Below are 22,795 nucleotides of genomic sequence, written 5' to 3'. Positions count from 1 at the left end.
GAGATTGGCTTTCTGCCTGGAAATGAGGAGAAATGTCATTATAGGTCCTGAATCAGCATCTTGCCTCAGCCCCAGCGGCCACCTGGTCAATGGGGACTTAGTCTTTGCCCTGGCTAGTTGTTCTTCCCTTCATTCTCTCCTGCATCCATCTACCTATGCATGCATTTGTTGTGTATTCCGTAGTTCTCCTGCTATAGCCAATTTGGTGCTTAGCTGTTCAGAACAGGAGACACAAGTGGTGCCTTTTCCTATCTAAGACACAGAGATAAGGCAACCTCAAATCACCTGACTCAGATGCTACACAGAGGCACTGGGTGTGCTCAGTGGGGAGCCTCTAAAGGAATCTTGCCCTCCGGTGGGGCGCCTGGGTGGCTCAGTTGGTTGAGCAGTTGAGCTTCAGCTTAGGTCATGATCTCGCAGTTCCTGAGTTCAAGCCCTGCGTCGGGCTCTGTGCTGACAGCTCAGAGCCTGGAGCCTGCTTCAGATTCTGTGTCTCATTCTCTCTGCCCTTCCTTTGCTCTCTCTCTCTCTCTCTCTCTCTCTCTCTCTCTCTCGACTAAATAAACGTTAAAAAAATTTTTTTAAAGGAATCTTGCCCTCCCTAAACTATAGCCACTGGGAGAGGCAGGGGAGAGAGATAGCAGGCCTAAAGCTCAGAGACAAAACAGGCCCAGCAGTTTGGGTTATGAAACACAATAGGTGGGGTGCCTGGGTGGCTCAGTTGGTTAGGCGACCGACTTTGGCTGAGGTCATGATCTCACAGTCTGTGAGTTCGAGCCCCGTGTCAGGCTCTGTGCTGACAGCTCAGAGCCTGGAGCCTACTTCAGATTCTGTGTCTCCCCCTCTCTCTACCCCTGCCCTGCTCATGCTCTGTGTGTCTCTCTCAATAATAAATAAACATTAAAAAAAATTTTTAAACCACAATAGGTACCAAAATCAGCCTCAAGGTCACCCAATGCTCCACTTCTCATTCCAAGAGTCCTCATATAGCTGCTTTCTCTTTGGAATTATCTGTCCTTGTACCCATCTGACAGGAGTGGGAGATGAGACCCATACTGGACTGGATGCCTCTGTCCTTGTACCACTATCCATCCCTTACTCTACTGACATAAGCCTGAAAAGACTTCATGTTAATGAATTCCTGCATACCAAATTTTACTTTTTTTAAGTTTATTTATTTTGAGAGGGGAGGAGGGGAAGAGATAGAGGGAGAGAGAGAATCCCAAGTAGGCTCCACGCTCAGGGCAGAGCCCGACTCGGGGCTCGATCCCACGACCCTGGGATCATGACCTGAGCCGAAATCAGGAGTTGGATACCCAACCAACTGGGTCACCCAGGTGCCCCCCTAAATTGTATTTTATAAGGGCATAAAGGAATCATTATTTAAAGGATCTGAGTGGTAACATTAAGCATCCTTGTCCTGATTCATCTGTCTCATATGTGTGGGTTTTCATATAGAGTTTACAGTTAAAGAGAGGCCCACCTGTACTCATTCTCTCTGTTTGTTCAGGGTCAGGCATTCAGGCACCTGTAATGCTGAGAACATCTGTCCTGGTTGGCACTGTGCCCATTGTTCTCTCAGCTTCTGGTGCAGATGATGGCATATTTATCTGCTATGTGGCCATGACAGAATTCCCACAATTGATATAGGAAAGACCTTTGAGGTCCCTACAGCCTTTGAACAATGGGCATGTGTTAGGGCTAACCATGGATTTCCAAAAGAGCTTTAAAGTAACCTCTCCCCAAAGGGAGCCTAACACATGTCCCTAAGCCCAGGGAACTTAAAATTTGAACAAAAAAAAATAAAAATGGCAAATAAGCCTGGAATTAGAGAACAGTGTAAGAGCAGAGCGAGCCAGCTGCTGGGCTGGAAGATCCCAGGAAAGCTTTGTGCAAGTATGGGTGGAGGCCATCAAGATTTCATGGAGAGGCTGAGTTGTAGACAAGCAGAGATGAGAGAAACAGTCATGCCGAGGGAAGAAGAGAAGAGGAAAAAGAACAGGGAAGGCCAAAGAGGAGGCCCAGTGGAGTACAGAGAGAGGAGACTAATGGGTTATAATATGGGGAAGGTAACAGCAGAGATGGAATGGAAAAGAAATCTACCCAGCAAAGGGTGTCAAAGGAGCTTGGAGATTTTAGAGGCTATTGTTACTGCACCAAGTATGAGAGTCCTAGATGGCATCGTTTATTTATTCTTGTGACAAATATTTACTGAGCACTTACAATGAGGCAGACACTAGGGGTAAACAAAGTATCTGCTCACATGTCACTTCCGTTCCTAGTGTGGGTACTAGAGGGGGGAGACAGACAGCATTTTTTGAAAGTTAATTTTCTGGTAGAGTTAAGTACTCTGGACAGTAAAATGGGATAATGTGAATAGAGAGTATATTGGAGCAGGGCTGACTTTAGAGAGGATAAGCCTCTATCTTGAAGGCCAGGGCCTCTCTAGAAAGATCACATCTGGGCTGAGACCTGAATGATAAGAAGGGGACAGCCATGTAAAGACTCATGAGACTTGTGGGCGGAGAGAAAAACAGATGGAAAGGCCCTGAGGCAGGAAAGAGCTTGGCATGTTGGGGGAATGCCAAGGACAGTGTGGGAAGACCCCACGGAGCAAGGGGGCAGGTGCTAAGAGGTAGACAGGGGCCAAGCATGCAGGGCCTCCTGAGCCAGGAGGAGGAGAGGCTTGGGGGTCTCGTAAGCACACTTGTGGTAGGAAGACAGAAATTTCTTTGCACCTTCTCTTCCCAGAAGCCAGAAAACTTCTTGACACCAAACAACAGCAAGGTTCTGCCCATCCTAGACCCCAAGATCTTAGATGAGAAGCTGGGTACCATCAATGCGTCCAACACCCTGGTGAGCTCTACAATGGACTGTAGCACATCTGCCTCTCAGGAAGCAGAGGAAGAACCTCTGGTGCCCAAGATATCCCACGAAATGGTGAGTGTCTCCACCTAGCACTAGGAGGACCAGAGCGGTGATAAGGGCCACAGAGAAGAGGTTTGACTGCCACCTGATTCATTCCATAGGTGGCAAGTAAGACTTCCCTTCAGATATACTCTGTGAGTGACTCACCCCAAAGCTAAACTGGTAGAAGGTATGGATTCTTTATCTTACAGTTTCTTCACCTTTTGAATGGAACTCTCACACAATTTCCTTCAAAGCACACCCTTGCAACACTTGTAAGGCAGGGATCCATTGACTCACGTAGTGATCAACCCAGAACTTTCTCAGGAGTGGGTCCACTGGGTAATGGGAAGCCCCTTTGAGTCATTGGCTTGCTTTTTAAGTTTATTTATTTTGAGAGAAAGAGAGAGAGAGAGAGAGAGAGAGAGAGAGAGAGAGAGAGAGAGAATGAGCAAGGGAGAGCAGAGAGGGGGGAGAGGGAGAGAATCCCAAGCAGGCTACATGCTGTTACTGCAGAGCCCGACACAGGGCTCAAACCTGTGAACCACAAGATCATGACCTGAGCCAAAATCAAGAGTCAGACGGATGCTCAACTGATTGAGCCACCCAGGTACCCCACTAGTTTTAATTTCTAAAAGAAGAAATTGGGACTTAAAGAAAAGAGGACACCATCTTTGATTACAAAGTCTGTGTCCTTGGTCATGGGAGCTGCAGTGGCTTCCTATTGCCAGTTGACCAGATGCTGAGAAAGGGTTGGTGAAGATGGCCAAGGCACTATCTTAATTTGGTGAGGGGTCGGTGCTGAATCTTGGCCCCTTGATGCAGAGAGCTTAAGAACAGGCTACCAAAAGACAGTCCAGTTGAAGTCCCCACTTGGGGTTCCACCCCAATGACCATGGGTGAATTCACATGTGGCTTCCTTCCCTCTTCCACAGCGGATCCCATGGGGAACGCTGCTCAGAAAGATCCTGAGAAAAGGCCCAAAAGCAAGGCCACCAGTCCATAGGGAAGCCCTCGGCCTCCTCTTCTCAGGACCTGCCCCTCTCCACCGACAGCCTCCGCATCTTCCCCTGGCACTTCTGCACCTTTCTGCAACATGTCCCATCAGATGAATAGGAAGGGTTGCTATCTGCTGGTTGTGCCCAGGATGCTCCCACATGAGTGTCCCTGCCCACCCCAGAGCAGGCCCCCACTGGCAGGTGCCAGAGCACTCGTGGGCCACCTTCTGTACCCCTTTCTCTCACCTCTGCACCTTGGGAAAGCAGCTCTCAGGCCTGACCTGCCAGCTCAGCCCTCAACTTGGCTGAATAAACATTCAGACCTTGCATTTGGAGACTCTGGCAGTGTGACTGGCCTGCAGTCCGTCTTCATCTTCCCTTAAGGATGAAACCCTAAGAGACGGCACTAGACTGCAGCCTGAGAAATCAAGCTGAGTAACTTTTGAGCAAGAGACCAAGTAACTGAGCAAGAAACTGAGCAACAGAGGGGAGGGGGAGAAATAAGTGGCTCAAGAGCACTAAGACAAGATTCTAGAAGGCCCTGAGTGCATGCAAGGGGGCTTAGGGCTCCCCTATACCCACAGACTATCAGAGACTATTTGTGATTCTGGAAATCTCCCCAGCACTCCTGTTGGTGGGCTGGTCCCTCCACCCTCCCCCTTGCTGGGCACCTGGCAAGATGTTGGTAAATACTTACTGGGCCTTGTGATAGAACCCCTGGCTAGACAGCAAGGGCATCCGAAAGAACCTTAGAGAGCATCTAGTCCAATCTCCTAATTTTATGAAGGATGGCCATGAGGAGGCTCTGAGGTGGGATGACCCTGCCCAAGGCTTCCTGACCCCACTATCCCATGCTGTCTTGCTTATAACCAGGTGAATACCAGAGAGTGGCAGAAGCCTACACCCCCAGCCCTATACCGTTTGGCCAACCTCACACCACTGGGTCCCTCAGACACATATAGTATTCAGTACAGTGGGCCTGCTCTTTCCCCTTGCCCATCACAGCCTTCCTCAGGCCCAGCCTGTTCCCTCCTTGATCCTGACTCTTGGTTCCATTCCATGTTCCCTCCCTCCCTTGCCTTTGTCCTCCAACCCATTATTCGTCCCTTCCTTCCTTCCTCTCTCTGTCTCTCTCTCTCTCCCTCTCTTGGCTCGGATTTACCATCTGGCTATTCCCACCTCTGACTCTCTGCCCTAGTTGGGTCCTGGAGACCCAGCCCCCAGCTCCAGCTCCTACCCACTCACCAGAGCCTGCCAGGACCAGGGCAGGACCCAGACATTCACATGCCCAGCAGAGCCCTGTCACAAGCAATTGAACGTGGGTGGGTAACAACAATCTGTAGCTCCGTGAAATCACAGGTAGCCATGTAGCAATGGGTCACTGTTTCATAGCAACCAAGCAAAATTACATAGCAATAGACAAGCTCATTCACGCAACCAAGAGACAAAGCGACAAGCAATAGAACACAGTGAGGGAGCAATGGAGTATAGTTGCATAGTGGTAGACCCAAGCCATACAGTGATATTAAACAGCACTGTATTATAGGAGATGCAGTCGTAGAACATAGTAACGAGCATAGAACACAGCGTGTAAGCTTCGGACAGAGTCACAGAGCAGGAGGAGACACTCGACTAACACTGGAACACATCTGGGTGGTGATGGTGCCATCACAGTGTATGACGCCTGGACGTGAGGTCAGCAGCAGAGCCTGGGGGGTGGCAGTGGGCCCCAGTGACATGGCAGGTGACAACCTACCTCCCTCGGCTCTCTGACTCTGTGTTCAGGCTGTGAGCCTCTCGGTGGCACCAGATTCCTGGAGTGTGGTTTGTCTGAGTTTAGTCTTGTAGCACATTTCCAGAGCCCAAGAAACAATTTTGCTTCTGAGTCCTTCCAGAGGCTACTCTGGCTTAATAAGAAATGGAACATTTTCTGGAAAAAGGAGCACCTTGGGAAGGGAGAAGGAAGTGGAGAGGACACATGGTCTGTTGCCCTCTCTGCCAGGAGCCACAGATGCTTCCTGCTGCCCCAGGGCCTGCCAGTCTCACCTCTATGGCCCCAACAAGCCCACTTGGCACCCATTCCCAAGTGCACCCATGGGTCCGCCTTCATTCTTCATTCTCAGCTGCCAACTCTTCCATCTGGGGCTGGTTTTGTTTTTTGTTTTTTGTTTTTTTAATTTTTTTCCAATATATGAAGTTTATTGTCAAATTGGTTTCCATACAACACCCAGTGCTCATCTCAAAAGGTGCCCTCCTCAATACCCATCACCCACCCTCCCGTCCCTCCCACCCCCCATCAACCCTCAGTTTGTTCTCAGTTTTTAAGAGTCTCTTATGCTTTGGCTCTCTTCCACTCTAACCTCTTTTTTTTTCCTTCCCCTCCCCCATGGGTTTCTGTTAAGTTTCTCAGGATCCACATAAGAGTGAAACCATATGGTATCTGTCTTTCTCTGTATGACTTATTTCACTTAGCATCACACTCTCCAGTTCCATCCACGTTGCTACAAAGGGCCATATTTCATTCTTTCTCATTGCCACGTAGTACTCCATTGTGTATATAAACCACAATTTCTTTATCCATTCATCAGTTGATGGACATTTAGGCTCTTTCCATAATTCGGCTATTGTTGAAAGTGCTGCTATAAACATTGGGGTACATGTGCCCCTATGCACCAGCACTCCTGTATCCCTTGAGTAAATTCCTAGCAGTGCTATTCCTAGGTCATAGGGTAGGTCTATTTTTAATTTTTTGAGGAACCTCCACACTGTTTTCCAGAGCGGCTGCACCAATTTGCATTCCCACCAACAGTGCAAGAGGGTTCCCATTTCTCCACATCCTCTCCAGCATCTATAGTCTCCTGATTTGTTCATTTTGGCCACTCTGACTGGCGTGAGGTGATATCTGAGTGTGGTTTTGATTTGTAGTTCCCTGATGAGGAGCGACGTTGAGCATCTTTTCATGTGCCTGTTGGCCATCCGGATGTCTTCTTTAGAGAAGTGTCTATTTATGTTTTCTAATCTGGGGCTGGTTTTAACACAGGCCTTTCAGGTGCCACTTTGTCCATGTGGGGCAAAGCTCCTGTCCTGAGTGGACCCACCAGAGCCAGGGTTCTGCAGGTGTGATCTCAGGTCAAGTGTAAGGGCCCAGGCAGAGCTAAAGGAAGTCTTCACCTCCCTTCTGAGCAACCCAGGAAGTCTTTTTTGGAAGAGTTAAGCTTCTGAGTGTGGAGAGTGTGATGTTAAGACTTGTCTTGAACATGGCAATTCCCAAATATTAAACAACTTGCAAGCGGTCCCCTTCACCCCCATCCCTCCTGAGCCCACCTCATGCTAAGCCAGGCAATGTCAAGAGCAGGTAAGATGAGGGGCTCTGTGCAGTCTCCAGACACGCCTGGTTCCATTCACAAAGGGCTTATAAAGCACCTGTCATGTGCCAGGATTCCCCATTCCCCCGGCAGCTCTATCATCAAGCACTTCCTCCAACCTTCCAGAAAACCAGCACTCCCTACCCCTTCCAGGTTCCTAGTTGCTATGTCCAGCTGTGTGGGGGGCAGGGTGGTGGAGGAAGAGGCCAAGGCCCTGAGTCTGGAAGTTCCCAGCAGGTAGGAGCAAGCCACACTTCAGGAAACAACAGAGTAACCCAGGGTAGGCACACAGGAAATATTTGGCGAGGGATAAATGGCAAAGGGGCATGGCTGAGACAGTTTATCTTCTTAAGTGCCACACTTACCCAGCATTGCTGGGCACACCTAGTAAGCCCTCAGTACAGAGAGAGGAATGGAGGCAGAAGTACTCAGTTGCTATTCAAGAAATGTGTGATCAGTGCTGTTTCTAGTGTAGAAATTCCAGCACAGGGACATTACCCTCCTCTCTCTGGCCCTCTCCCTCCATTCTCCCCCAACACACCCCTTCCTTTGTCCCTCTCCCCCCGCCCTTATTTCTGCCTCTCCCTGCTTCTGCCTTTTTTCAGTTGTTTCTATTTCTTTCTGATTATCTGGCTTTCTCTCTCTCTCTGACTCCCCCTACCCCCCCCCTTTTCCTCCTGTGCTCAGAGGAGATTTGTGGCAGACCAGAGGGCCCTCATACCAGCAGATGAATAATTGACAAGGGTTGTTTAAAGATTCAGTGGAGTTTTCTCAACCTCACCACACTGGAATAACTCATCTCTTTCATTCTGTCTTTGAAAGCCTTTCCCCCCCCCCTCCATCTCTCCCCTTCCTGGCCCCCACATGCCCACCCCTGCTTTCGCACAGCTTCTGTCTCTCCTCCTTTCTTAAATCTGCTGGACCCCAGAATGATCCCTTGGTCCTCATTTCTTTAACTTCACTTACTGGCTGTGCCACCCCATTTAACCTCTGCTAAGGGTGGTAAGTTGACTTCTGCTCCTCTGGACACCATTGCCCCAAGAGAGGGGGCCCCATTTCATGGGCAAGGACGGGGAGGAAGGCCTGAGGATTGGTGACCTCTCCCAGGCCACACAGCAGCAGGGGTGGGGTCCGGACCGCAGGTAGGCAGGCCTCCCAAGCCCAGGAGACCCCCCAGCCAGATGGAAAGGTGCCAGCCCTGCCACACCTTCCCATGGTGGCTGTGAGCACTTTGCATCCCTGAGCTTTGACAGCACAGGAGAGCTGCTTACCCTGCTCTAAGTGTCCCTTAGGGCCAGATGGGGCAGGTGAGGGGCCTTCATAAAGGGGGCTGGCCATGCAGCAGAGATACCTGGGAGCATGGTCCTGCATGCCTGCCTGGCATGGCCCCAGGGTGCCCAACCACCCCTGCCCAGATCTGAGGCATCCCCAAGCCGTAGGACTTGCGGTGCTAAACGAGAGACAGTCTCACCCTGCATGGTGTAGGCGCTCCCCTGACCTGGGCCTGCTCCACTCACGGTTGCCACACCCTTGCCCTCTGAGCCCCATAGCGACAGGGCACACACCCTCTGCCCACCCAGCTCTGCTCCACATGGTCCCCTGCTTTCACAGAGCTCTCTGCACCTCCTTGAAGTGACCTTGAACTCTCTTCCCCTCCCTGGGCCCCAGTTCCTTTCCTCCATTGGCAGAGGAGGTTGGAGCAGATGTTCCAGGGTCCCTTGGGGCCCCTGCGCTGTGACTGGGGCCATGGTCTTGCCTTTGGCCCCCCTCCAGGATGAGGTCTGCAGGCTGGTGAGGCTGAGAGGCTCAGACCAGGCCCTGCTCCTCAGGCACCACCTGGTGGCAGGTGATGGGTCCTGAGCAGGAGTCTCCTGCAGCCACAGGCAGTGGTTAACCTGATGACACTGCCCACGTTGGTCACTTGCAGGAATGTCTGCCTGGGATGGTGGTATCACAAAGCCCAGGAGCCTGGCACTGGCCCCCATGAGCTGGAGTGACACTGGGAGGCAGATCACTACAGGTCCTATGTCTAAGCCCACCAGGGGACCCCAATACTTTGGAATCAGAGACAGACAAAGAAAGTACAGCCAGCAGCCTCCAATCAGATGCCCCAATTCCCAGGCCACTCCACACAAGCCACCAGACACATCCCCCAAACACCACCTTATCCCTCTAGCTCCCCAACTCCACTGCCCAGTGCTCATGGCCCCAGTTTGCCAGGTCAGTCTTCTGTCCCATCACCTCCACAAGTACCCCTGTCCCATCTGTCCCCATGGCCAGAGGCCCAGGTAAGGACATGTGTTCATCACGCACAAGCACCACATCACGCCCACCCGACCCCACCCCTCCAGGCCCAGCTCCCGCAGGCAGGAAGTCCTCTCAGGGATCCAGCCCTCCACGGTTCTGCCCCAGCACTCCTGCGACCCCTAAGTTGTGAGCCCTGAGTGCTGACACTGGGGGTGGATTCCTGAAAACAGATCTTGTGAGTGTGCCACAGTCACAGCTCCCGGGCTCAGCTGAAGCCCTCATCAGCTCCTGACTCTGCCTCTCCTGACTCTTCTTCTCTGCCTCTACCAGTTCCTACACATACAGGGAAGCAGAGAGACACAGAAAGAGAGACAGAGAGAGGGCAAGTTCACAAGCATTTGAGGAAGGGAGGGAGGCGAGACAAGTGGAAAGGAAGAAATAAGGAGCCCATCCTACATGTACCCTGTTGTCTCCCCCTGCGGGCCCTCCTCCCCTCCTCTCCATGCAGCCCTGGAAGGCTTTGGTCTGTCCCCACCACTCAAGATCTGTGTGACCTTGGATAAATCAGTCCAGCTCTCTGGGCCTGTCTCCTCATGGTTAAGTGGAGGGAATGCTCTCCCCTGTCCCGCTCTTGAGGCTATGAGGAGGACTGAAAATAGCGGATGGCAGTGTGTTGGAAAGTGAAGGGCTGTCCACTGTGCAGGAGGCTTATGATGAGTCACTGTGTTCGTGAGTCCTTGCAGGGGGGGTGTGGGGGCGGGGGGGGGAGGCCTGCAAATCCTGCAAGCCTCCGCCCTCTGACCCTTTCTCCAGAAGGGACGTTCCCAGACCCCTGGCCCACTCCTCTCCCCTCCTTGCCCCCGCCCTCTGAGTCTCTGGTGGGCCATTCTCCTCCCCCATCCATCACCTGGGACTAAAGAGATTAATAAACAAGACTCATAACTCAGCTGCCGGGATGCAGCAGATATTTACGGCTCCGTTTCAATTTGCAGAGAGATTAAGTGTTTGTCGATTTATTGTCTCTCGGTGTGTGTGAGCGCTGAGCAAGCCCCCCCCCCCGCAGGCCAGCTGCCCTCCCCCACTCCACATACTCACAGCACTTAGGGTGCACCACCCCCTGCCTGGTCCCTAGAGCAGGTGGGGAGCCTGGTGCAGCCCAGCACGGGAAAGCCACTGGCCTCTGGAGTGGGCTTGTCTTCCTGATCAACTTGACCAGAGGAGCAAGTGACCTTGGCCCCGGGAAAGGGCATCCGGGCCCATGGAACAGGGTTATTGGACAAGATGGGGGTACGCTCCTTAGATGATTCAGAGGGTCCTTCCTGGGCTTTCTCCATACCCATCTCTCCCCAGGGGGCAGGGGTCCAAGGGGTTAACCCATGCTAGGTTAAATGCACCCCAGAGCCCAAGGCCCACAATTCTAGATCACTTTCTAGGTAGCCAAGACCTGAGAATTCCCTGCTCAGATGGACCTGAGCCTGCCCTTGAGAGCCATGCAGGCCTCTTCCCAAAGCCCACCCTCCCCAGAGCCCAGTACTTCCAGGGAGAAGCACCACTAGGCCCAGGGGATGGCCCCTTGGGGAGGGAGGGTGGCACATGCTGAGAGCCTGTCTCAGGACCCACAGACATTAGGGACTGGATCTGGATAGTGGGAGGTACACGTCCAATGAGAAAGCCTCCCAGCCCAGCTGGGGAGGAGTCTGCAGGGACCACAGGGAGTGAGACAGCATGGGGAGGCTGCTAAGAAAGGGGCACCAGCCCCAGGGGTGCCCCAAGGATAAGAGTGCTTGAGGAGCCAAGAAGGGGACACAGCGAACCAATGTCAAGTATGCCTGCACCCCCATGGACCCTGAGCTTCCTCTCTCCTCCCCTGTTGACTTTGTAGTCTGACACATGTATTCATTCATTCATTCGGCCAGCTTTTTTCACATGTGCCCTGTTACCCTGCCCTGCAGAGCCCTCTAATCTGTGCAGCTGTCGGACATTTGAGTCCGGTCTCTACCACTCAAGAGCTGTGTGACCTTGGATAAATCATTCCACCCCTCTGGGCCTGTGGCATCTGTTAAGTGGAGGGAATACTCTCCCTGTACCTGACTGTCGAGGCTTTGGAGAGAATGGAGACATTGACAAGAGAGCGGATGGCAGTGCACAGGAAACTGAAGGGCTGTCCACTTTGCAGGAGGCTTATTAAAGGCCACTGTGTTCGTGGACCCTTCGAGCTGGGGGAAGGGGGGAGGGGGTAGCAACATGACTCACCCAGGCCTCCCCTCTGACCCTTCTCTGGAAGCACATCCCCAAGCTCAGTGATAGTAACATAAAGATAACTCCCTACAGGGGCGCCTGGGTGGCTCAGTTGGTTGAACTTCCGACTTGGGCTCAGGTCATGATCTCACAGCTTGTGAGTTTGAGCCCCGCATCAGGCCGTATGCTGACAGCTCAGAGCCTGGGGCCTGCATCGGATTCTGTGTCTCCCTCTCTCTCTGCCCCACTCCCACTTACACTGTGTCTCTCGAAAATGAATAAATGTTAAAAAAATGTTTTTTAAACCCACTTGAAAAAAAAAAAAGATAACTCCCTACAAAAGTCCTTGTCTTACAAAAGACACATGGGGAATCAGTGTGGGAGGGTGGCCAGGACTGGGGTGCCGTCGGCTCAGGAGACTGTGAGAGCACAGAGGGGAGTGTACCTAACCCCCACCCCCACCCCATCCCGCCCCAGGTGTCAGTCATCAGTAGTTGTTAGTATGAAAGCATGATAGATCTTTGATTTGCTAGTAGGAGTATAGGTTGGTGAACTTGTTCCTGCCAGAGGAACGTGTTGAGTCAAGATTACCTATGTCTGTCTGTCTGTCTGTCTCTGTGTCTCTCTCCCAGGTGGGATCCTAGCCTGGGGTCTCACCAAGAGGCACTGTGGGGCCTTCATGCTAGTCCCTTCCCTCTCTGGACCTCTGTTTCTTTGTCTGTAAAATGGGGAGAACCCATCCATGCAGTGAGAGATGAGGAAGTCTTAGGGCATGGAGGTTAGAATGGAGGGAACAGAAGGGACAGTGAGTTGGCCAAACCAGGGCCTGCCCCCAGCACCCAAACAATGGGCTGAGAGGAGATGTGGATGAGAGGCCCACTGGGGCAGAGCCTCCCCCACCACCCTGCCCCCCTGCCCAGTGCAGAGAGAAAATTAACAGCTGATGGAGCGTGGGGTAGGAGGGGCACCGAGAGACCTGGGTCCGCCGACCAGAGCGGTCACCCTGGCTGCATGCCTCCCCTCTCTGGGCCCCAGCTTCCCCTCTGTGGAGTCAGAGACCTGGTCTTGGTGATTTGCCCTTTTTGTCCTAGCAAACAAGGCAGATGGAGATGGGACGGCCTCTGGCTCTGCTCCTTAGCAAGACCGCTGATGCATCCCTATGTCATTGCCCATCTCCGCTCCTGATTGAACAGTGGGTGGGTGGGGCAGAAGTGCAGCTCTCCCAGTAAATAAAGCCAAGATGATGAGGCCATAAATTGCTGAAGGCTTGAATCATTGATTGGTGAGGGTGGGAGGGACTACAGAACCAGGGGTGACACCTGGGAACTGGGACCCATTCCTTCCACAAACTGCCAGCTTAGCCCTCCTTTTAATAATACTAATTACATCCATCAATCTTTATGGAGCTCGTACTCTGCTTCCCGAACTTTAGCCATAATCTCATTGCATCCTTGCACCAACCTGATGAAGGACGCACAGTTATCATCCCCACTTTAGAGGTGAGCAAACTACCGGAAGCTCAGCTAGCCCTCCCGGGACCATGGGGCAAGACAGAGGGAGAGCAGTCACTGGTCCAGCACAGGCGTGGGGTCTCCAGCCCAGAGCCTGCGCCTGCAGCTGCCTTGGCCAAGCCTCGTGACTCAGAAGTCAAGAGCCTGGTGAGCTTGACTCATCGTGTTCCCAGCCCATCTGTCTGGGTGGGAGGGCTGCCTCAGTTTCCTAGTCAAGAGCAAAACAGAGCTCTGTGGCTGCAGGTCCCCTCCCCAATCCCACCCCAAACCTTTGAGAGCACAGGTGGAGACCTACACACCCTCTGTCTGAACCCCAAATAACTGAAAGCTATGAATTAAGCTGTATCTGCCTCAACAAATACACCTTATTAACCACCTCAGAGAATTCCCAGATTCTATCTACGTTGGACCCTGGCTACATGGGGAGAGCAGCGCCCAGCCCCCAGCCCCCAGTCCCCCAGATCCTAGAAGATGGCCCCTTTCCTTCTAACCTGGCTCAGTTTCAGTCCCACACCTTAATGGCCCAATGACACATTGCCTTCAGGAGGTTGGGCCCTGGAAGTCAGAGGGAATTCCGGGGTCCCAGGTACCGGGCTGTGGTCTGGAAGGTGCTTAGGCTCTGGGTGGACATGTCTCCTTGGCCCTACAACTCCTCAGCCCATGGGGAAGGTTGTGGCCCTAGGAGGCCCAGAGCAGGACCCTCTAACACACAGGGCCCAAGGCAGGGGCCCTGCTTGTCCAAGGCTAAGGGCCAAACAGCCCCTCCCCCATCTCTGTGACTCTATTAGGCTGTACTCCTGAGCTCCGATTAAATGCTTTTCAGTACAATCCAATTTCCCCCTGACATGGACTAGAAAAGCCCGGTCCCTGTGCGCGCGCGCGCACACACACACACACACACACACACACACACAATACATTTGGTGTTAAATATCCAATCAGGTCCAAAGATAATAGAGAAGAGCCAGTTCACTCCCAGTTTAATCAGATAAAATGCCCATTCATCGGCTCCTGCCAGCGGCAGCCATCCCCTCCTCAGCCTCCAGGACTGAGAAGAGGGGGCGGGAGAGGCTGCAGGAGAAGGGCTGGAGCCCACAGGGAACTGTGGGGAGGAGAAACGGGTTGAGTAGGTGGGCTGTGCCTTTAAATCTTCAAGGAGGGGGGACAGCATTGCCCACGGGGGACTAATTATCCTTCAGCCTTTAGCCAGCTCTTACTCAAACAGACAAAAGGGGGGCTCAGCAGCCCTGATGGCGCTAAGCTTCTGCCGACAGAATTTTTTTTTACTCTCAGATATGCAAATCCACCTCCTCGTGGTGGACCCTGGGGACAGCTGAACAGTGGTCTGGGGATTTAGAAGGGCCAGCAAGGGCAAGGGCCTGGCGGCCAGACCCCCTCAGAGGACTGGTTGGGGAGACTGGAGGCATCTCATCCTTCTTCCTCTGGCTGCGTGGGGAACCCTGCTTCACAGTGGAGGAGAGCCTCATGGAGGCCAAGAGGAAGACCGCTTCTTCTCCTCTATGTGGGTGGGGGGCTCCCTCAGCAGGCTAACTCAGAGACCAGGAGCTGACAGTCCACTAATGGGGCCCTCCTGCTCACTTGGCCCCCTCCGTTCTAGGACATAACTACCAGGTGACCTATCCTAAGTGCAAATCCAGGCGTGTTGCCCTTACTGTAAACCTGCCCATGGCTCCCTCACTTGCAGCATGAGTCCCTCAGCCTTGGTGGCCCCCGTGACCTCTGAAACCTGTGCTCCAACCCAGAATATTCTACCCACACCTAACCATAATGGTATTCACTCACAGCTCCGAGCCTTGGCTCTTCTACATTCTGTCTTATGTCCCCTTCCCCAACCCCACCCCAGGTGCCTGGTACACAGTAGGTACTCAGTAAATGTGGCCATTAATGCATAAAAAGGCCGCTTCCTAGGTAGCCACATAGCCCGGGGAGATGATAGGTCTGGATCAGACACTGGAAGTTTGCTTTCCACTCAGCTCCCAGCCAGCACCTACAAGAAGCTGAGTCTTTCCAGCTGTGAAATGGGATAATGATAACCCTTACCCTGTAGGCTGGCTGCAAAAATCCCATGGTGCCTGCAGAGGGCTCTGTGAGCCGTGAGGGGCCTCTGGCACCTTATCATTCACAGAAAGATATAGGGGACAGTGGAGGGAAGTGGAGGGAAGGGGTAGTTAGAGACCAGAGCCTATCTCTCTGAGCCCCTCCAGAACCTTCCTATCAGACAACAGACAACCATCAGCCCCTCCCTAAGGGAATCCATTGCCAACTATCAGCCCTGCCTATCCCAGACCTCTCCAAGTCCTCTGCCCTACTGAGGATTTTACTTCCATCTCAGCAGGCAGGGCCTGAGATCTGGACCTCAAAAATGGGCAGGGAGCTTAAAAACTCTGGGAGGGTAGTCCTGAGGCACGACTGGAGATGGACTTGAAGCAGAAGTCTAGCTAATCCAGATTTGGATTCTGAGACGGAACCCTGGGCCCGAGGTGGGCGGGGGCACAGGCATCCCAGGAGACTGAGTAGGGGAGGGTGCCCCCAGGTGGGAGTGCCCCTCAGGAAGCCCCTCCCCTCACTGCTGCCTGCATCGTGAAGGTCTGGGCCCAGGAGGATTCATGGGGGAAGGTGAGTCATGAGGGGGGAAGTAGCCAGAAGAGGCCAGGTGACAAGCCAGATGAGAAGGGTTTCTGAAGGTGCCAACTGCCACAAGGCTCGAGTTCCCAGAGGCGAAGTGTGTGACACATGGATTACCAGAAGCATTGCACAAGAGTCTGAAAGCAGAGCCACTTTGTGAAGCTGTGGGGTGAGCCTGGAGCCTGGCAGAGAGGGAGTACCATTTCTAGCAACTCAAGGCTGCGAAGGATGTGCTGGCATGAGCTGGAGGCAGGAGAGGCAAACCAGCCAGAAAGGGTCCAGCCAATGAGGATGGGGGCGAGTAGAGGACATAACGGCCCCTAAGAAAGAATCTAGATGAGGTTGGAGAGGCAGAGGCAAAGTAGGTGAGCTCCCAGGGATGGGGCCCTACAGATGTCCCAACCTCAAGTACCTTAAGAGATTGCCCAGTCATGCCAACCTCCCCTCCAGAAAGCCCTTGGGAATCTGCTCCTTCTAGCTCACTAGAAGCTCATTGACTGTCCTAGTGCTGGCTTTCCAGGGGCTAAGGTGAGCGCTGGGAAACAGGGAGCTTCAGTCTCTCCATCCACTGTCCCCTTGGCTCAAGATTATCGCAGCCTCCTTGGATCCCCCCAGATGCCCGGATGTCCTGCCTGCGGCTCCTCCTCCCCACACCAGAGACCTGGCAGGTGGCCCTCAGGACCTCTCCCCCTTCCTTGCAGCCCGGCTCTGAGGCGTTCCTCTTGTGGCTTGAGGAGGAGACAATGAATTGAAAGCAGGGGGCACGCACATCTTCACAGAAATGATGAAAGGGGCGTGGGTTGGTGAAAATAGCCTAGAATTCCACCCTGGAGAACACAAGAATCTAAAGAGACAGTGCTCTGTACTCTGTACTCCCAATCCCCTCCAGCCAAAGACAGCCAAGTGCACACCTGTAATAGAACTGAGTTTATTGATTCATTGCAGCCAAGGGGTGGGGGCATCTGGAAGGATGTGTTGGAAAGGACGGAAAGGATTCAGCTCTAGTTAGGTGATTTCAGACAGTGTTTGAGGACACAGGCCTTTGCTCTGGTTGCATGCTCTCAGGAGGTGGAATAATTCTGAATTCTTATCCAGAAGGCAGGAGGAACAAAGCTGTCCTTGATAAAGGAGCAGGCACTCAATTTGGCCAGAGAAGTCGACTGTCTGGTCATTTTTGTGTGGTTTTTTTTTTAATTTTTTTTAATGTTTATTTATTTTTGAGAGAGAGAGAGAGAGAGAGAGAGCGTGAACAGGGGAGGAGCAGAGAGATAGGGAGATACAGAATCAGAAGCAGGCTCCAGACTCCGAGCTATCAGCACAGGCCAGACGCAGGGCTCGAACTCACAAACCGCAAGATCGTGACCTGAGCCGAAGCCGGACGCTTAACTGACTGAGTCACCCAGGCGCCCCTCATTTTTGTGGTTTGAACAATATTCGTGTTTTAGCTGTGTTCAGACATGATTTCCGAGTGGCTTTGTTTTTGTCTTGCTCCATCACGGTCAGAAAGTGGCTTCATGTGATGCTGTGAAGTAGGCCCACAGAACACCCAGGTGTAGCTGTGCAGCTGGGCCAGCCCCTGGCCCCTAGGGCTGCTTTGCTCTCTCTCAGTAGCTTTAGGCAGGGTGATGGGGCAGGGGGAGGGGCACGTGTTATCCACGCACCGGTGCCAGGCTCCGTGCTCGACCCTGAACAGACTTTGTCCACTTAATCTTCATCACGGCCCTCTCCCCACCGTACAGATGATGAAACTGAGGCTAGGGTGAGGGGGGCGGGGCGGGGCAAAGTGCTCAGAGAGTCAACACTAAATAGGAAAACCGGCCTGGAAACCCTGAGCTCTCTGGCTCCAAAGTCTTCACCCCTGTGCCCTTGGCCTGGAGCTGAGCTCCATCAGCTCCACAGGACACAGGACTCTAAATTGTGACCACCCCCCCAAGCACCCCAGCTGGGCATCTCTTGCTGCAGGGGTTCAGCCGGGCCGTCACGGGCCAGCCGCAGTGTCAGCAGCCTCCATGCCGGTCCCCCGTGCCTAGAGGTGTGAGGGGTAATGAGGCCCCATAATTAAGGTTCCTGGAGACATGGCCGGGAGATTTATAGACAGGCTTTGTCAATAACCGTGCTCTGGCTGCAGATCCAGAGAGACATCGATAAGTGCTCGTTACAGCTTCTGCCCACTCCCTGCCCTGCCCCCCCTCCACCCCCCACCACCTCTCCCAGGCCTGTCACGCCGCCTGTTCACAGCGCCTATGTACACAGGCTTCGCTCAATTAATTTGCACTTGTTGGCACCATCTGTTCTTTTCATGTGTCCTTATCAGGCGTGTATGGGTCCTGCCTCCACCTCAGATGTGCTCCAGAGCGGGCACATGACACCCGCATCAGACTGGGGCTCCTCAGGGTGGGGCACTGTCTCCTCCCTCGGTCTAGGACCCCTGAAGGTACGGACAAGACTTCCTCTTCCTCCATCTGGATCCCCGCACCTAGCCCCCCGCCCTGGGTAGCTATGCTTGGTCTGAGGCCCTTGCAGAATCCCTCTGAGCCTGACTTGGCCAGGCCTTGCCCTCTAGAGGAAGCCCCCAGATGCCAATCAAGCCATCCCCTGAAAGGCTGGCTGCCCCTGGGGGCCGAAAGGCAGGGTTCTGGTTCTGGTCCCAGCTTTGGCTCCCACAGCCTGAGGTTTGGAAGGTGCCTGCTCCAAGAACAGTGACATCAGTGAGTCACGGGGCTGGAGGGGGCTGAGAAACCCCTGCCAAGTCTCTCTTTCTCTTGAGTAGCATGGGTCAAGGGTGGTGCAGGGGCCTAGACTTGGGCAGCCCCCAGAGCAGAGTGGGCATGGCCTGGTGGCCCCAGGATGCCAGGCAGGTGGCCCACCCAGACGACTGAGAAATGGCAGCATCCTAACAATGCCTGCCCTTGGCCATCTCCTCATCCCAAGGCTCTTGGCAGCCGGCATCCCAACCCGACTCCTCTCAGGGCTGCTCTTTCTTCCAGAAGGGTCTCAGCTCCTACCAGCTCTGCTAGACTGTGCTTCCAGCCCTCGGCACAGATCTCGAGATGGCCTGGCTTTCCTGACCCTGGGGGATTACAGTGCTGAGCTGACCCTGCCAGGCCAGTGCTGGGAATCCTCTTGCCCTCTCTGTGGTGACCTGTGAGGCGCGCTGGGCATGTTTACAAGGAAACCAGGCCCGGGCGCCTGGGCTGCTCAGTCAGTTAAGTGTCCGACTCTTGATCTTGACTCAGGTCATGATCTCACAGTTTGTGAGTTTGAGCCCCACATCGGGCACTGTGCTGACAGCACAGAGCCTGCTTAGGATTCTGTCTGTCCCTCTCTCTGACTCTCCCCTACTCGATCTCTCTCTGTCTCTCAAAATAAATAAATAAAAACTTAAAAAACAACAACAACAACAAAAAAAACAAGGAAACCAAGCCTTATCCTGGAAGTTATCTTTGGAAATTCATCGTCAGTATGTAGCTCCAGCCCAGCCCGCCTCACCTGACTATAACAGGCTCCACAGTTGGGCCTTGGCCTGGCATTCAATGCCCCATGACTAGGCCCTGCAGCCACACCAGCCTCCTTTCTCACCACCCCTCCTCACCACATGTCCCATCTGTCTATACTTCCCCCACAAACACCTTTGTCCCTGCTGGTCCCTTTGCCAGGAGTGCACCCCTTCCTCGCTCCTTTATCACCTGGCAAACTCCTACTCATCCTTCAAAACCCACTCCAAAACTCATTGTGTGATGGCCTTCTTTCTACCTTTGCCTGCATCCCAGGGTGAGAAGGGGCCTGGTTGAGGGGCTCCCCAAATACTGTCCTTACCATACTGATGTATCATATCACACTGTGCCTGCTGCCATATCCACTTCCATACAGGCTCCTCGAAGACAATATAAGCCCCAAACCTTGGTCACATCTGGATACCAGGTGCCCGGTACAGGGCCAAGCCAAATGGGGCTACTGGAGAGGATGTGTTGAACCGGAGGACCCCCAGCTTCCTTAGCCTGGGTTGGGGGAAGGGCAGTACTTATGGTCCCCCATAGATGGAAGGTGACACACCCCTCTTGCTCTGACTGCCCACTAATAGAGTCATGGAAGTCTCAGGTGGGCAGTAGACTCTTTAGGGCCAAATGCAGCACACTACTGGGGAGGCACACAAAGAGAGAGGGCTTTACCATGCTCCCTGCCCACCCCCACCCTCCCCAGTTGTCTCCCAGGAACCCATGAGTCCTCTGCCACAGACAGCTCTACGTATCCTGCCCAAGCACCTGGGTCTGGGATTTAGCTGGATGTTGGTGGTAGTGGTGGTGGAGGGGGTGGGGTTGGGGGGGGGGGTGGTGTTCAGACCTCCCAAAGTGTTTCAGGCCCACTGATGGCATTTCTGCCAGGGGAGGGTCTTAGGAATAGGGATTCGTGTTTGCTTGGCACATGCAGGTACCGGTGTCTCAGGCCCCACACAGCTCGCATGCAGGGACACACAACCCTGGGTGCCCACAAGCCCCGTCCCAGGCTAGAGTGGAGGCCCACGGCTAGGCGGGGCCCGGAGAAATCTGACAGCATGCCGGAAGCCACGCTGTGCACCATCTCAGTTCTAGTCTCTTCTCCCCTCCCCTGTGTCAATTCAGCGGCTCTATTGCAGGAAGGAACTGTGGTCAGGAGAGCCTCAAAATGTAGGAGCCAGGCCTGGAACCTGTGGGGTTGGGGAGCACAGCAGCCAGTGGGGACTGATGGCCTATGCTCCCTGCCCTGAGTTCCACTGAGCTATAGGTCCAGCCTCAGTGAGGAAGCAGGGAGCATGAACCCTGCCCTCACAGACTGGAAGGCCTGTTGGGGACAGGAGGGCCAGCCCCAGGGTCTGAGCAGGTGGCTAAGAGTGTGGACTTAAGGGGCTCCCGGGTGGCTCAGTCAGTAAGCATCTGACTTTGGCTCAGGTCACGATCTCACAGTTTGTGGGTTCAAGCCCCGAGTCTGGCTCTGTGCTGCCAGCTCAGAGCCTAGAGTCTGCTTCCTGCTTCGGATTCTGTGACTCTCTGTCTCTCTCTGCCCCTCCCCCACTCACCCTCTGTTTCTCTCTCTCTCTCAAAAATAAACATTAAAAAAAACTTTTTTAAATAAAAAAAAGAGTGTAGACTCAGGAAAAGCTCTCCCACCGACACCACTTCCCTGACCCCTTCCTGCCTCACTCCCCTCCTCTGTAGAATGGGTATAGCGGCAGCTGCCTTGTTGGGTTAATTGGAGACATAATTAGAGTGAGCTGTATAAAGTATTTAGAATGGCGCCTGCCCACGATGAGCCCTTGTTATTACCTGACTGGTTCAGGCTCTAGAAAGTCAGAAAAGGAAGCCACCATCCCTTCTAGCCAAGGAGAATGAGGAAAGCTTTTGTCTGGAGGCCACTCTGAAGAATGGATCTGCAGAGACAGGGTGAAGGCGCCTCCGTTCTGTCGGTAGAGGAACTACAAAGGCACAGAGAGGGCAGAACAGTCCCTCCGCTCTTCCCGTGAGCTGTGAGGCTGGAGGAGAGGGGGCAGGATGACGGTGGACCTTGACCACCAAGCCGGGTGAATAAAGTGCCCCCAGTACCACCCAGCGTCTCTGTGCTCCCTTCTCCCTCCTCCCCACCCAGCCTGATGCCTTCCTGCTTCCCGAACCCCACAGAAGATTGTCCCCCTCCCCGCAAAGAACCCTAATCTTGACATAGCAACTGTCTGCTGTGTCTCACCACGCTTTCAGGGGTGGGCGTGGGGGGGGGGCTCCTTAGCACCTATTTTATAGATGAAGTGTCTGAGATCACGCAGGTCCCGATGGGATTTCAAGGGGACAGGCTCAACTCTTCGGGAATGACTTCCCCTCCCTCTCAGCATCCCACACTTGCTCTGTGTCCAGGGATTGACACCCTGAGGGGTCTTGGTGCCCCTCTGCCTCCCTCCAGAGCAGGGCTGGAAGACAGCCACGTCTGGGGTCTGGCTGAGCATGGCCAATGCTTCCACGTGGTACATTATTGATGGGGCTTCTAATTGTGCGTTTCCCAAAGTCTACAGACCTTTGATGAAAAATTCATGGCACGCCCGAGGATGGGAGCAGATTCAATCGATTGGTAGCACAGCGGGTGCAGGAGCACCCGGCCCCACTCAGTGAGGGGGTGGCTGAAGGCTGGGCTGGGAGTGGGCACCAGTCTGTCTTCGCCTTTATTCCAGGCTTCTGGCCCCAGGTCATGGCATGGGAGGGGCACACAGCAGAATACAGCAGCCCATTTCCCCGGGGGCGGGATCAGGAAGGTCTAGGCTGACATCTGGGATGCCATCTGGGCGGCTGGTGCTGTCCAGAGAGGATGGCCATCTCCATCAGGAGCCTCATTTTTTCATTGTGGAGGAGTATTTGACCCTCCGGAGCCCCCATGAGTCACACAGAGGTGCGAGTAACATTCCCAGAGCCGTCCATTTGCCAGGTCCCCTGCTCTGGACTTTACGCCCACAAGCTCATTAAATCTCCCACAGCTCAAGGAGATGGGGGAGGTCATGCTCTCCATCTTAGAGAGGAGGAAACTGGCTCACAGAGGTTCAGGACCGCGCTGAACAACATCACACAGATAATTAGAAGCAGAACGGGCATTGGAACCCAGCACTGAGCAAACTTGCAGCCCCCTGTCTCTCTACTGCTCTGGGCCAACTCAGATCTGAGCCACAGAGCAGCTTGGGGGGTTGTCCTGTCCAGCTCTCCTGCCCTGTCCCTCGTGTATAGAGGAAAAAACCCCAGTTAGGAAAAGGATCTCTCCAGGATCTCAGAGTGGATTAAGTGAAAAATGAGGCTTGCACATGAGCAGAGTAAGGGCCCGCCTGCAACACTAACTGAGGCCAGAGGCCCCCACGCATGCAGAATCCTGGGCCAGC

The 22,795-nt window shown here is 53.6% G+C and overlaps 1 protein-coding gene across 8 annotated transcripts in view; it reads left to right on the top strand.

Moving 5' to 3' along the window:
- The window catches only part of CCDC33 (coiled-coil domain containing 33), a 109,705-nt gene that overhangs the window by 65,545 nt on the left and 21,365 nt on the right, over window positions 1-22,795 (top strand). For all 8 annotated transcript variants that reach the window (XM_058737076.1, XM_058737072.1, XM_058737075.1 and 5 more), the window contains one exon: window positions 2,752-2,940. In XM_058737076.1, the coding sequence (XP_058593059.1) occupies window positions 2,752-2,940 (189 nt within the window). The remainder of the gene's footprint in view (window positions 1-2,751; window positions 2,941-22,795) is intronic.

Source organism: Neofelis nebulosa, chromosome 7 (genome assembly GCF_028018385.1).
Source record: "Neofelis nebulosa isolate mNeoNeb1 chromosome 7, mNeoNeb1.pri, whole genome shotgun sequence".
Lineage (NCBI taxonomy): Eukaryota > Metazoa > Chordata > Mammalia > Carnivora > Felidae > Neofelis > Neofelis nebulosa.
This window is presented reverse-complemented; position numbering and strand designations above follow the sequence as displayed.